Source organism: Chlamydotis macqueenii, chromosome 1 (genome assembly GCF_036417535.1).
Source record: "Chlamydotis macqueenii isolate bChlMac1 chromosome 1, bChlMac1.mat, whole genome shotgun sequence".
NCBI classification, from domain to species: Eukaryota; Metazoa; Chordata; class Aves; order Otidiformes; family Otididae; genus Chlamydotis; species Chlamydotis macqueenii.
In genome coordinates this window covers 38,366,203-38,380,144 of record NC_141556.1, presented here as the reverse complement: position 1 = coordinate 38,380,144, position 13,942 = coordinate 38,366,203, and the positions used below count along the sequence as shown (strand labels likewise).

The 13,942-nt window shown below is 40.6% G+C and overlaps 1 protein-coding gene across 1 annotated transcript; it reads left to right on the top strand.

Annotated features, from left to right (window-relative positions):
- Positions 1-1,347: 1,347 nt before the first annotated feature.
- On the top strand, positions 1,348-4,871 carry IFNG (interferon gamma). The gene is made up of 4 exons (XM_010120973.2): positions 1,348-1,470; positions 3,419-3,487; positions 3,854-4,033; positions 4,746-4,871. The coding sequence occupies exons 1-4, from the start codon at positions 1,348-1,350 to the stop codon at positions 4,869-4,871; spliced, it is 498 nt and encodes a 165-aa protein (XP_010119275.1).
- The last annotated feature ends 9,071 nt before the right edge of the window (positions 4,872-13,942 follow it).

Genomic DNA, 13,942 nt, shown 5'->3' with positions numbered 1-13,942 from the left:
CAGATGAAAAACTGTTGATGGGAGTCAGTGGTCATTTGCTGAAATAGGAGATGCTGCTGGGGAAGGGGCCAGCTTCTTACAAGGAACACCCAGAGAGACATGCAGGGCTGTCCTGGAGAGCTCAGATCATACTTGTTGGGGGCCAGTTTAATTCTCATCTGTTTCTGATGAGCTACAGATATCCTTTGCTACAGCCTGCATGAGCTAAGCCCACAAGTGCCCTCTTCCTGATCCTCTCTTTTCTTTTCCCCTATGGATTCCTTTTTTCTTTCCCTTGTAGGCTCCTGCCTACCCTGCATTCATATACTACAGTCTAAAAATACTCTGATTTCTTTGTAAGACTCTTCAGAGTAAACTCTTTTCCCATGATATCCATCAGAGTAGAGTTCAGTTCCTATACAAAAACCTTTTCCCCAGCTATCCTGAACGCGGTTGTTTCAGGGGTCTGTATGTGCTTGGAGGCCATCCTGTCTCTCTTCTTCAGCTGGGCTTTTTTTCATCCATGTCCTTCTGTATTCATATTCTACACACATAAGTGCAAATTAATGGGCAGGTGGGGGACTTTAATTATTGCCAAGCAGACACGAGTGTCTTTATACTAAATACTCCACTTTTGCAGATAGTAGACAACCACAGAGGAATTTAATATGATGCATCATTGCATCCATGCTGGAACCTCATTTTCCCCAAATCTATTTTTAATCCGGAGGTGAAGAATGAGAAAGCATCAGAAATGCACTTAAAACCTTGGAAAGAATGCAAATAATGTTTCACAAAAGGACAGCAGTAGGGAGAACATTTAGATCTCTAAGTGACTCTGAAGAATGGCATGGCAATCTCAGTGGTTACTTTAAAAGAAAACCAGAAATGAGTTGACTGTTATACTGACCCTTTAACCACACGATAATGATTTTTTTTTCAGAGAGCGTGTAAGAATATGCTTGAGCCACAATGCATACTCCTCAATCAGTATCATAATTTCCCCCTTTTCCCCAGCCACTTGTAAAAGAAACTTCAGAATGTGCCACGTAAATGTTACCCATTGACAAACCACTGAAAATTTTTCCAGGACCATGCTTTAAGAAAGATGCTTTCGAGGGATTCCTTTGATTAGCCAAAGGCGAAGGGTTCTTATCTAACACTATCTTGTCTAAATATACACAGCCTGTGATGACGAAATAAAAAATTTCAAGACCAGGTATAAATACCACTAACAGACTGATCAAGTTCATTCGTCTACTGCCTTCTAATAGAAGATTTAACTATTAGAAGTTGAAGCTCATTGCTTTCAGAACTGACATCTCACAGAACTTATCTGAGCATTTTAACTGAATCATCACCAAGAAAATGACTTGCAAGACCTACAGCTTGCTGGTTCTCTCAGTCGTCATGATTTATTTTGGACGTTTTGGAAATAGCTTAATTCTGGCTCAGCTTCAAAATGATATAGACAAACTGAAAGCTGACTTTGTAAGTATGATCTTCTACTGCATTTCTATTGTCCTTCTGCTTGTGCTTTAGGTATAGTCCAGACTTGAGCACTGCTTGACATACTCAATGTGTACCAATAGAGGGTAATCATAGAACAAATTTTTTGGTTATACCTTTTTTCAGAGAAGAATATGCATAATTTCTTTGATTTTGCTAACCTCTTTCACTAACGTGATTCAGTTTTTCAATAGTAGTTTGAATTTATTTCAAGGGCACTCTTCCTTTCACAAGAGCTTCTCCTACCTCCATTCAGCCTTTGATTACATGGAATGTTTTATAACAAGAAATCTTAATGCAATTTATAATGAATGAATGAATCTGGATTCAATTCTATTCAAATGCAATTTACTGACATTTTTTTTTTTGTTTTACATTGGTAATGTTAACGGGAGATTTAGTATTAGCTAGTAATAGAAACAAAAGTGAGAAGAACTTTTGCTTTAACAAATGCACCTGCTACTTATTACTGTTAGTAGTAGAGGGTTGCCCAAAGGCAGTTCCTACTCCTTGTTCTTTTGTATCCTCCAGCCATTCTGCTTCCGAATCTATGACTACGATCTGACATGGGAATGTGATCCAGCATAATATTACTTATTTTCAGACAGAATTTTGATAACTTGATAACTGTAATATTAATTAATCTATCTTCATCTAGGAGGCATTAAAGTTCATAGTTTACTTCAGCTGGGATTAGTTACAGAAATAATAGTTCTACAATAGAGTAACTTCTAATGAACAGTTTTTATTCTCAATATAGTTTTGTTTTTTTTCCTTAAATGTATGAAAGCAACTGCAAGAGTCTGATTCTATTTTCAGCTCTGATTTTTTCAGAATTTCGTGCATACAAAGTTGAAATTTAGTAGTCAAAGAATCACCCCGAAGTATCACACAAAGCAGCCTAGTGTGATACTGCAGTGTTTGCAGATTAATAGGAAACTGGCTGTAAAATTGGCACTATATCTTAAATTTGTCATTAGCATAGATCACTAGAATATATATAGCTCTGTCAGAGAGATCCTGAGTGGTGGTGAGCTTCTTGCCTTGACATTAAAGTTTCCAGTCCACAGCAGGTGCTCCCCACCTTTCTGAAGAACAGCAAAACAAGGTTTGGTAATGTGCTCAGCACGGGGAGCCAATCAGCCCACGAGGTTTCTGTCAGTCTGCAAGTTTTCCCTTTGCACTCACTGTATTTAAATTACTGTACAGACAAAAAAGGAAATAGTGACTGTTGTATACAAAAAGAAAAAAAAAAGACACACACAGAAGAGGAAATGATTCAGTTTACCTTTCCTTGGTGGGAGAATTGTATTGCTTTTTCTTTCCTAGAATCTGCCACTGTGTGTGGCTAACATCTGATGGTTAAACTCCATCCCTGCGAGCCTCTCAGTAGCTCATTAACCTTGTATATTCTCACACCTGACTGTGGACTACTGGGCTATTCTCCAGCTCTATAAACTGCAGTTTTATAGTAAAGTTAATTTGTCCTTGTTCTGTGAGAGATTTTACTAAGACTGGATAAATCTAAGGCTATGGATTGCATACTGCTGGACTTTAACTTGCCAGAAAACACACCAAGATCAGATCTGACAGTTTTCTAGCCAGTTGCTATGCTTATGAAATTTAATTTTCAGCTGTCAGTATCAAAACTTGCAAGGAGTGTTTGGTAAAATAGATGGTGCTGGATGTTTCTATTTAGATGAGTTATAGCAGAAGAAGACATTCAAAAGCAGACTAGTACCGTAAACGGTACTAAGTAGTCATCCAACGCAATTTGGCACTTAGAGAAGTGAAAGCATTGTAACAGCTACAGGCCAGCGGTGCAAAAAACACGTCTCTCTGGTTTTTACTGCTCTTTTGAATAGAGAACACAAATTTGCCTTGTGATAAGCATTGTTTATATAACAGATATGTTTGTTCTTTTTTGCAGAACTCAAGTCATTCAGACGTAGCTGACGGTGGGCCAATTTTTACAGAAAAACTGATAAACTGGACAGAGGTGAGTCAGAACGAGATAGACGACAAAGCATCTCAGGTTCTTTGCAGGGCACTTCTGGTACAAAGCAGCTCCCAGGGCTAGCAAAAGTAGCTGGGGTGAAACAAACATGAGCAGAGGCCACTTCGGTAGCTTGGAAACGAGAAAACAATCCCCATGAAAATGCTCCCTGTATGGACCACGGTGCTTTGTGCTGCACCATGAACTGATCCTGAGGTACAGCCAAGCTCAGGAGACGAGTAGCAGCATCTTCTTTATCGTCCTGTTTCAAGTGGCAGTGAGAACCCCTTTGTGCTGCGATTTAGCTTTGTTCATTTTCCTGCTGATGGGCACTCAAAGGCCTTTATTTTTGACTGTATTTTTCAACAGAGAAACGAAAAAAGGATCATCCTGAGCCAGATTGTTTCCATGTACTTGGAAATGCTTGAAAACACTGACAAGTCAAAGGCGCATGTCAGGCGCATATCTGAGGAGCTCTATACTCTGAAAAACAGCCTTCCTGATGGCTTAAAGAAGATGAAAGACCTCATGGACCTGACAAAGCTTCAGGTAAGGCTCTTCTGCCTCCAAGACTCATGACACTATATTTTCCAGTTGAGATTTAAGTGTGACTCAAGCCAATAACGCTTTAGAAAGCTGTCTGGTAACCCCCGCCTGGCTCAGTTTACGCAGGAAAGCCTTAATGTTTCCAGCTGCAGGGGCTGCTGCTGGTCTGTGGTGGGGGGGTGTCAGTGTGGGGGCTGCCCTCCATGAGTCTTGCCAGAGTCTGGCACAGAGGTGCCGGCAGCGCTGCTGTGTCGTCTGCCCACCAGAGCTGCCACTGACATGGCTGTTTGTGGTTTAGAGACTGGGTGAGAAAGTTGTGCCTGGCTTCAGCGTGTCTCTGTGGGCTTTGGAGGCACTTGGCTTGTCAGCGAGTGCCGATGGCATGAACCACCGGCCCCTGCAGAGGTCCGCAGCCAGTACCCCAGTGGAGTTAGCTGCTGGTGGGTAATTCATATATCATCGTAATAACTACAAAGAAGCTCAGTTTCACAAAATATGGCTGGTCTGGGGCATGTTGCAAAGTAGCACAGAAGGTAGAAAATAAAAATCAGTGACAAAGTGGCTCTTTGTTGTAGGAATTAGGTAGCGAAGTAATAGGAAACTGCAGGTTTCCATCTGGTTTACCCTGGTAGCAGTGTAGCCTGTAGGATGTGATCAGTAAATAATTATAGCTCTTGGCATGACCCTCGTTCTCTTTGTTTCTTGCTTAAAACAGATGAGTGACTTGAAAATCCAACGCAAAGCTGTGAATGAGCTGTTCAGTGTCTTACAAAAACTGGTGGAGACTCCAGCTTCTCTAAAAAGGAAAAGGAGCCAGTCTCAGCGGAGGTGCAAATGCTGATGACATGATATGACCTTTTGTACTCTGTCAGTGTGCAAATTTTATTATTATGCACATTTTTTTATTTCAGTCTTTTCATTGAGCTTTTTATACATTTATTTATTAATATTTAAGTATTTTAAATAATTATTTATAAAGAAACACCAAAGTATTTATACTTTCTACTACTATATAAGAAATTACTTTGTCTTAAAATCCTGTCTATTTGTTATATGCTTGTTGACCTGAAAATTCAGAACGAGACAATGTTTACCAATTTCCATATGGAAATCTTAAAATGACATGATACGGTACTGAGCTTTCCATCTGGTGCTGTCTTCAGAGAGGGATGTTATAAGATCAGGCTCGTCATTCATTTACTTGGCATGCAGATGCAAGCACCAAGAAGTTCCTGTACGCAGGAAAACACATACATATCTGCTTACTTCTGAGCATATCTAAATCCAAATCAAGCAAACAGACATGCTTACAAGTAAGCAAATACTGAAGCACTTTTCTGAGCTAGGGAATTGCTGGTTAATTGCTAGTAATTATGCACTGAAGTTATGAGGAGGCCAGGCTACTTAGCAACTCCAGGAAATGTGATGAACTGTATTGCACTGACTTAATTTCAACTCACTGATTTTGAAGACTTCTGTTTTTTTTTTTTGTACTGAATCATTTAAATGTGTCTGATGTCATTTTATTTATTTGGAGGTAGTAGTATGGAAGTTTTTATCTCAAGGACTATATTTTTGTACCAGAATATTATTTAAAACTTTTTGGGAAGCTTTTTGAAATACAGATAATAAATAAAAAATAAATAAATGAAATGCCTTTGCATATTTATTCACCAGAATCTCAGTGAAAAGTAGAATGCTAATCTTGCTCTATGTTGTCACAAAAGATGGCCCTGTCCAGATATATAAAAACGTATTTTGTTTCCTTCTGCCTGTCCGAAAATCAGGAATGGGCAATGTTTTTGAAGAAATCTGGCTAAAGAAATCTGGAGTCTAAAATTCCCAAATTTTTCAAGTTCTGCTTGTATCCTGATGAGGATGCATCATTTTGATTATATGCTTTGATAATTTGAAATTTGTTGTTACTCTGATTAAAGTAAAAGACACTTTCAAATTTCTCTGCAAGTCAAAGACAGGGAGCCTAAACCGAGGTCAGCCCCTCTACTGGGCTCTCTGCGGGCAGTACAAGCTGGAGGCCTGGAGCTGTTCAGGCCTTGGCCAGGCCCAGAGGCTTGGGTTTGGGCTTGGGCTTGGCTTGCGGAATTGGTAGGCCTTACAAAGTTGGGCCGACTGGGAAGGAGGCAGACTTTCCTTGGAATTTCTGTCAACATGGGACCTCCAACTCACCCCTGAACTTTGGCTGAAGCATCTTATTCCACAAATAGCACCCCACCAAGCCCAAAGTTCAGTTGTAATAAGCTCAATGAGTTTAGTTGTAATTGCTGCAGTCCTTTCTACTCCCATGGGCCTGGCAGTCTCCCCTGGTGTAAGATACCTTCATTCATATCCTCATGTTACAGTCATAACAAAGTGACTCAGTAATCCTGCAGACTTGAACTGATTTTGAAGGAAACAGCTGTTCTTGTTTGTGCTCATCACAGACATGCATATGCATGTGAGATGTAAGTGAAATAATGCTGTGGGATTTCTCCTGTTCCAGGACTAAGCATAAGAAGCCTTCATATGCATTTAACGTAGGCATCGTGTCCTTCTGTGCACATGCAGTTTCATGAGGTATTACTTAAAGGAGAACAGCTGTCCTCCAGGGAAGCAAAGCCAGCTGTAGCAGATTCTGTTAAAAATGAAAAAAAAGGAAAAAAGAAAAAAAAAGAGGAAAGAAAAGAGAAGAAAGAAAAGGAGAAAGAAAGAGAAAGGAAGAAAGAGAAAAGGAGGTGAGAAGAGAAGAGAAGAGAAGAGAAGAGAAGAGAAGAGAAGAGAAGAGAAGAGAAGAGAAGAGAAGACAAGACAAGACAAGACAAGACAAGACAAGACAAAAGAAGGAACAAGAAAAAACCTAATAGAGAACGTAAAAGTTCCAGTAGCCATTGGCAGTGAGATAGTGAGTCTCCTCACTACTCCTGACTAAAATACCACTGTATTTTTGGAATTTAGAGTCAGGACTGGTTAGGAGCTACTATATTAGACTATAAACGGAGAAGTCTACAGTCCTTCCACACCCTGCCCAAGGGGTCCATAGAAAAACAATTAAGGCCATTGCTGTACACCCAGCAGAAATAACATTTACCCATCCATCCTGCCTTAGCTGTGTGTACCCAAGCCTGTGCCATTCTCTCTGCTGTGCCATCCCATACATTCCTGCTGTTACTCCATTAAAATTGACTCAGAACAGCAGGGATTCTGTGGGGAGGTTATCACTCAGACACTTAATGTCCCAAGTTCCTCTCATCCTAGTGCTGTGTAGTAGAGGCAGAGGAGCAGGGAGGGAATGGGCAGCCGGGAGATGGAGTAGCAGCTGGCGCTGCTGGCAAAAGGTGTTTGTACACTCTGATTTTGGAGTTTGGTGGCTTGGTTATTTTTTGCTTTGCTTTGTTTTTCATTTCAAAGGACCCTTATTTCCAACTGGAAATTTTTAAAGCATCTTTAAACCTTTCATGTTAAATCTGACACCAGACGTTGCAGAGATTCACCAGTGCTGCCACAGTTACCTAACCACTTGGAGAAATCCACATAACTTGTTTCTCATATTGGCCTTCCCCTGAGCTTTCCCTATCCACAGTAAGCCTGTGAAACCCATTTCTGCAGGGTGCTTAAGATAAACTACTGAACTAATCGTTCCTCATTTTGCCCTGTTAATGTGATAATAGTGTTAGAGAAGAGCAGCATAGAATTCAGCCTCCACAAATCACATTTTTTCCCCTCAGTTGTACACCATAAAATGAGATGAATCACCTTTGACATCAAAACTTGTCATCTTTTCTGTCGCATCCATAGGAGTCCTGGATTTCCTCTTCTATGCGATTCCTCACTATATTCAAGTGAGGAAGGCATTTCCAGCTAAGCTAAATTTAAGGGTGAAAATAATTTTAATGGATACGCTAAATCTTTCAAAAGAGAAATATAGCAGAAGCATTGGACATTTTTACTGAAGGTCAGTGCAATTTTTTCCAGCTACGCAACCTGAGAAAGATAGTTAATAGATGCGCATGCACATGAGTGAAAAGATGTTATCTACTATCTAGTAGTTAAAATTAGAAAGAGGAATAATCAAAAGAAAAGACAAATTGTCTCAAAAAGTCACTGTGGTTTATGCATCACTTCTGTTCTTACTTGCTATTCCTGCGTATTATCAGCACTGATTTTAATGTGTCATTTTGTTGCCTTGTCATGCAGTATTTTGAAGTCCTTTAATAGTTCTTTGCAGATGGACCTCCTTTCTGGTATCCTGAATAACTTAGTACATCATCAAACTTAATTATGAATATGAATAACTGAGTTAATATCAATAACTTAGCACATTAGCAAACTTAATTATTTCACAGCTCACCCCATTTCCCAAATTGCTGATGGGTACATTAAATGGTACAGCCCCCAGGCAAGCCCTCTCATGACTGAACCAAGCACTGATTCCCACCTCTTATTTCTTAGCTTTTAGCCAGTTGCATGTTTATGTGAGAGCTTTCTTATAATGCGATAGCTTTACTTCTTTGGTAGCTTAGGGTGAGACTCAGCTGAGATTCTTTCGGAGATCAAAGGACATGATGTTATTTTGGTTGCCGTTTGTCTGTGTATTCACTGGCTCTTCAGTAAACTGTAGTGTAACTAAGAAGTGTGGCATATCCTTTCACAAATGTCATATTTACTGTTCTCTTGTGTACCACATTTATCCATGGGCCCACTCTGTCTCGGTATTGCGTGGTAAGGATGTCAGCTTTACTGGTTTGCAGTTTTCTGGGATTTTCCCTGAGGCCTTTTAGAAAATTAATAGCCAGTAAGCCCACTTCGTGCATCCCTGTGTAGAGGCAGAGTCAAGAGCAGGTTATATCCCTCACATCCCACAGTCTGTAGTCCAGCTGTTTCACCCTTGAGTCCTGCAGGACTCCTGAGTGAAGGTTGCCAGCTCAAATCTGCCCTTGCAGTCACCTTCCTCCACTTGTCTAGAAGCAACCATAGGGTGTTTTTTTTCTTAGTGGGAAGCAGGAATAATAAAAAAGTCTAAAAAGATCTGGAGGTGGAAAAAAACTCAAACCTGGCAGACGAATGTGGGATCTTCAGCCCAAAATAGCTATTCATATAAAAACTCTCACCTCCCTGTTGCCTTGTGTGGGAGAGAGAAGTGATAACAGCAACTTCTGCAATGCACAGGGTATATGTAGGCTGCTGAAGTAGGTGAGGAGCAGCGTAACGGTCTAGCAACAGCAGCAAATATGTCATCTGGGTGCATGATATAGCAGTTGGTATTCTGATGCAATGTAGCAAAATGAGGCCGCTTGGCTTCCAGCTTCTTCTTTTACTCTTTTCTTTCCAGGGTTCCCTCTCACAGTAAGCAAACTGTTCCTGGGAAGCAATAAGGAAGGTCTATGCCAATAATTTACCTGCAGAAGTAAGCAAAGTAATTTCTTGATCTACGGCAAAACCAGTGGTGGCTGTATGGAGGTCACATAATGCCAGAGGGAAATAAAAATGAAAGAGGGCTCAGTTCCCCATTGCAGAAAGAGAGTAGGACCCCCCTGCACCACTCCGTGCTCACCACTACCTCACAGGCAAACACGCTGCTTGCAAGATTTCCCCCTAAATCACAGGTCTACGATGACCTTGACCTTACAAAACAGAAAGCAAGCCAGTCAGGTAAACTTGGTCTCCAAATCAACCCAGGGCTGTGAGCTGTTGCCACCCCAACACCTTTTGGTTGCATGCATCTAGTGATTCGCGGGATCAGGTCCTGTACAGAACTGGATGTCCTTTTAAATCGTATGTCTGCAGAGTATGTGCAAATACATAGCATGCACATGTGATACAATATGCAGTTTTTGATTAATGACACATACAGAAGGATATTGTTTGGAGATGGCTGAGGATTCCCCTGTGTTTATGGCTGAATACACTGTTCTTTCCACTGTTCTTTCCAGTGTAGGATCATGCTCGTAAGGAGTGGGCAGTTTTCTGTAATCACAGAATCATAGAATCTTTAAGGTGGGAAAAGAGGTCTAAAATCATCAAGTCCAACCATCAGCCTAACACCACCATGCCTACTAAACCATGTCCTGAAGTGCCACGTCTACACATTCTTTCAACCAGGGATGGTGACTCCACCACTTCCTTGGGCAGCCTGTTCCAGTGCCTGACCACTCTTTCAGTAAAGAAATGGTTTCCTAATATCCAAACTAAACCTCACCTGTCACAACTTGAGGCCATTTCCTCTTGTCCTGCCACTAGGTATTTGGGAGAAGAGACCAAGACCTGCCTCCCTACAACCTCCTTCCAGGTAGTTTTAGAGAGCAGTGAGGTCTCCCCTCAGCCTTCTCTTCTCTAGACTAAACAATCCCGATTCCCTCAGCCACTCCTCATAAGCCTTGCAGTCCAGACCCCTCACCAGCTTCGTTGCCCTTTCCTGGATGTGCTCCAGCAACTCAATGTCCTTTTTGTACTGAGAGACCCAAAACTGCACACAGTATTCAAAGTGCAGCCTCACCAGTGCCGAATACAGGGGCATGATCACTTCCCTACTCCTGCTGGCCACACTGTTCCTGATACACACCAGAATGCTGTTGGCCTTCTTGGCCACCTAGGCACACCACTGTCTCATGTTCAGCTGGCTGTCTACCAGCACCTTCAGGTCTCTTTCCGCCAGGCAGCTTTCCAGCCACTCTTCCCCAAGCGTGTAGCGTTGCATGGGGTTGTGACCCAAGTGCAGGACCTGGCACTTGGCCTTGTTGAACCTCATACAGTTCACCTCAGACTGTTGGTCCAGCCTGTCAGATCCCTCTGCAGAGCTTTCCTACCCTCGAGCAGATCAACACTCCTGCCCAGTTTGGTGTCATCTGCAAACTCACTGAGGGAGCACTTAATCCCTTCATCCAGATCGTTTATAAAGATATTAAACAGAACTAGCCCCAGCACTGAGCCCTGGGGAACACTGCTTGTGACTGGCCACCAACTGGATTTAACTCCTTTCACCACAATTCTCTGGGCTCAGCTATCCAGCCAGTTTTTAATCCATCGCAGGGTACACCTGTCCAAGCCATGAGCCCTGAGCCACCAACTTCTCTCTGGAAGATGCTATTAACGGGAGTAAATGACACTCAGTACTTCTGCGCAGACTGGATCTATGTTATTAAACAAGATGCATAAACATTTCCACAGAAAAGTATTCTTGAAAAGTGTATCGTCATATACAATGAACCCAAAGCCAATGACACTTTGAAGGAAAGTCATTCCACAACTCATGATTTTATATTATCCTCAGGCTGCTAATGTCACAAGTGGTAAGAAAATTCCCCCACCCTCACCCTTCTTATAGGCTCCTGAAGGTCAAAAACCAGATGTTGTGCACTGGTGTCTCTCCCTCTAGGGCATGCACAACTCTGTCCTCAGTTCACTTTCATGTCTCCCTGCATTATCATCCCGTGTTCTCCCCAGATTGCTGGCTGCATCCTCAAAGACTGTAGATGTCAATGATTTATGTTGTAAGAAGAAATTTAGACTTCTCATTTTAGCTTGATCTTTAGAAAGACCATGCAAATAATGAAACACTATGCAAATAATGCTTTTCTAGAAATTAAATTTTCTTTTCAGGGATTTATAAAATATTTCCTCCCCACTCTAGCTGTATTTATATGACTACATTATTTCAAGGAACCATGATGCTAAATTGAGTGGTGCAATTAATGTTTAAAATACCTAACTGAATTGCAGATTTGGCTACCAGGCTAAACAAATGCTAAAGAACTCAGTTTTACCTGATTTATTGCAATGACCATGTGCAGGCCTTCACTGTCTCTAGTGAAAAGCCAGTTGGATGCTGTTCATTTGAAGTATACAATTCCTTGTGCAGCTGATGCCACTTGAAGTTTCTGTTACAGGTTGATTGATTTAAAAATTCACAAAAGTCAATGGAAAAATTCCTTTTGATTGAACAGTGATTTGAACTAAGTAGCTGGATACCATATATGTGATATAGGCTCTTTAAAAAAAAAACATTTTTACCTTGAGGGGTGGACCCAAACAAATGACTCTAATAAAAAAAAAAAAGAGAACAGAAGAGACTGAGACTTTAGTATAGATCCTGCACTTTCATGATTTTGTATCAAAAAGAACCATCAGTGTTCCCATTGCCGAGAATATTCTTACTTTCCCTAAATAATCTGAAAATTCCTCAAATTTGCTCCTGGTGTACAGTCTGGAGAAGTATGAAGAATGTGGGTTGCTTAACATCATCAGAAACCCGCTATAGACCATAGCCTTTATTTAGCATGAATGGTCCAGCCTTGCAGTCTTTTTGTTCCTGAATCACGCTTCTCTTTTGGCCACTCCAGACTCTCAGGGAACACTTTTTACTTAATGCTGGCAAGATTTTGTTACTCACGGTAAAGCTAAACTGTTTTGGTTTTCATTGCAAATAAATGTGCTGAAGTCCTCTCCCCTACTTAGCCCAGCAGAAGAATGTTTGGAACAGAATGGCTGAAATTTATGAAAGTTCCATAATTTATTGATAAATGACAAAATTCTCAAGGTACATAAAATACTAGAAAACAATTAACTTAAATTCTGTGCAGTACTTTTTGGACATCTGTAGAAAACATGTAAAATGCTGTTATTCTCCCTATGTCATTCATGTGCTTGATCTCTTAGTTTGTAGATCAACAGAGAAGTTTAAGAAAAATGGTGTATGGACTAACAAATTGTTCAGATTTCTGATCTGAAACAAAAAAGCAGTGATGAAAGTCCATACGTGTTGGTGAAGATCATGTTGCCTATCTAGCAACTGGTTTTTTTTCCGTAGACTTTGTAAAAATATTTGCTTCTTGAACACTGCAAAAAATAGCTTGGTATACTTCTGAGATGGTATTTATCACAAGTGACTAGTGGCATGGATATAAATGGAAAAAATTATTCATCTTAAAACCTTGAACTAGTCTTAGTAAGCTATCTCTTCATTTTCAGAGAGTTCCTATGAATTCTAAAATTACCTATAGACCGACCGCATAAACATTACATGAACACACTATAAGGAAAGAATAGCAATTAAGAGAAGAAATTGTCATGCATTTTTGCCTATATCTCCAAAATAAGCTATACATAGATGGAAGAAATAGGTATCTTTTAACCCGCACAGAGGAAAACAGAGTCTGAGATGAAAAGTCAAAGTCACTTTGGCTAAGTAGTTTCTATCCAGGGGTAGAATTTGCTTCCCAATAAACATTTAATATGCCATTTAAAAACTTTAAAAAATATTATAATCCCAAATACAATTTCATTTGCACATTTTACAGAAATGATATTTGACTACCTGTGGAACCCACCTACTGAAAACCCTGTCTCAAACCAGAGGTGCTCTTTGAGGACATGGGAAGGGCCTAGTCAGAGGCCTAGACTCTGACTAGAGTCAAGGAATGTCTCTAGTCTGAAGGTCTATCCTCCTTCTACAATTGTTTAATAGCTCTAGGCACTCTTTTTATCCATACAACACTCATTTCACATACTTTTTATTTTCTTAGACCATGTACAACATCCATTCATATATTTTCAATTTTGCTATGCCATTTTCTATTCCAGAAGGGCTTTTCTGATAAACTTTCTGAAACTGTGTGAGAAAATGAAGACAATACAGAAGAAGAATTTTCAAGAAGGCACTTTTAATACTGGATAGACTTAATTTTGACTTATCTGTGAGCATGATCTATCATTTCCAAGATAAGATGCTTGTGTGCATTTCTCTGCAGGGCATTTCTGAACGAACAACGCAGTGATGTGGCGGGGATCTTGGAAAGGACCAAGTCAGGATCTCTGTCTGAGTCAGCGCTTGCCTCCAGGTGGGACAAAATATGAAATGCATCTGCCCTGCCCCTGTTCCCACATGGAAAGCTCTGCTCCTGCTGGCACCTGTGCTTCCTA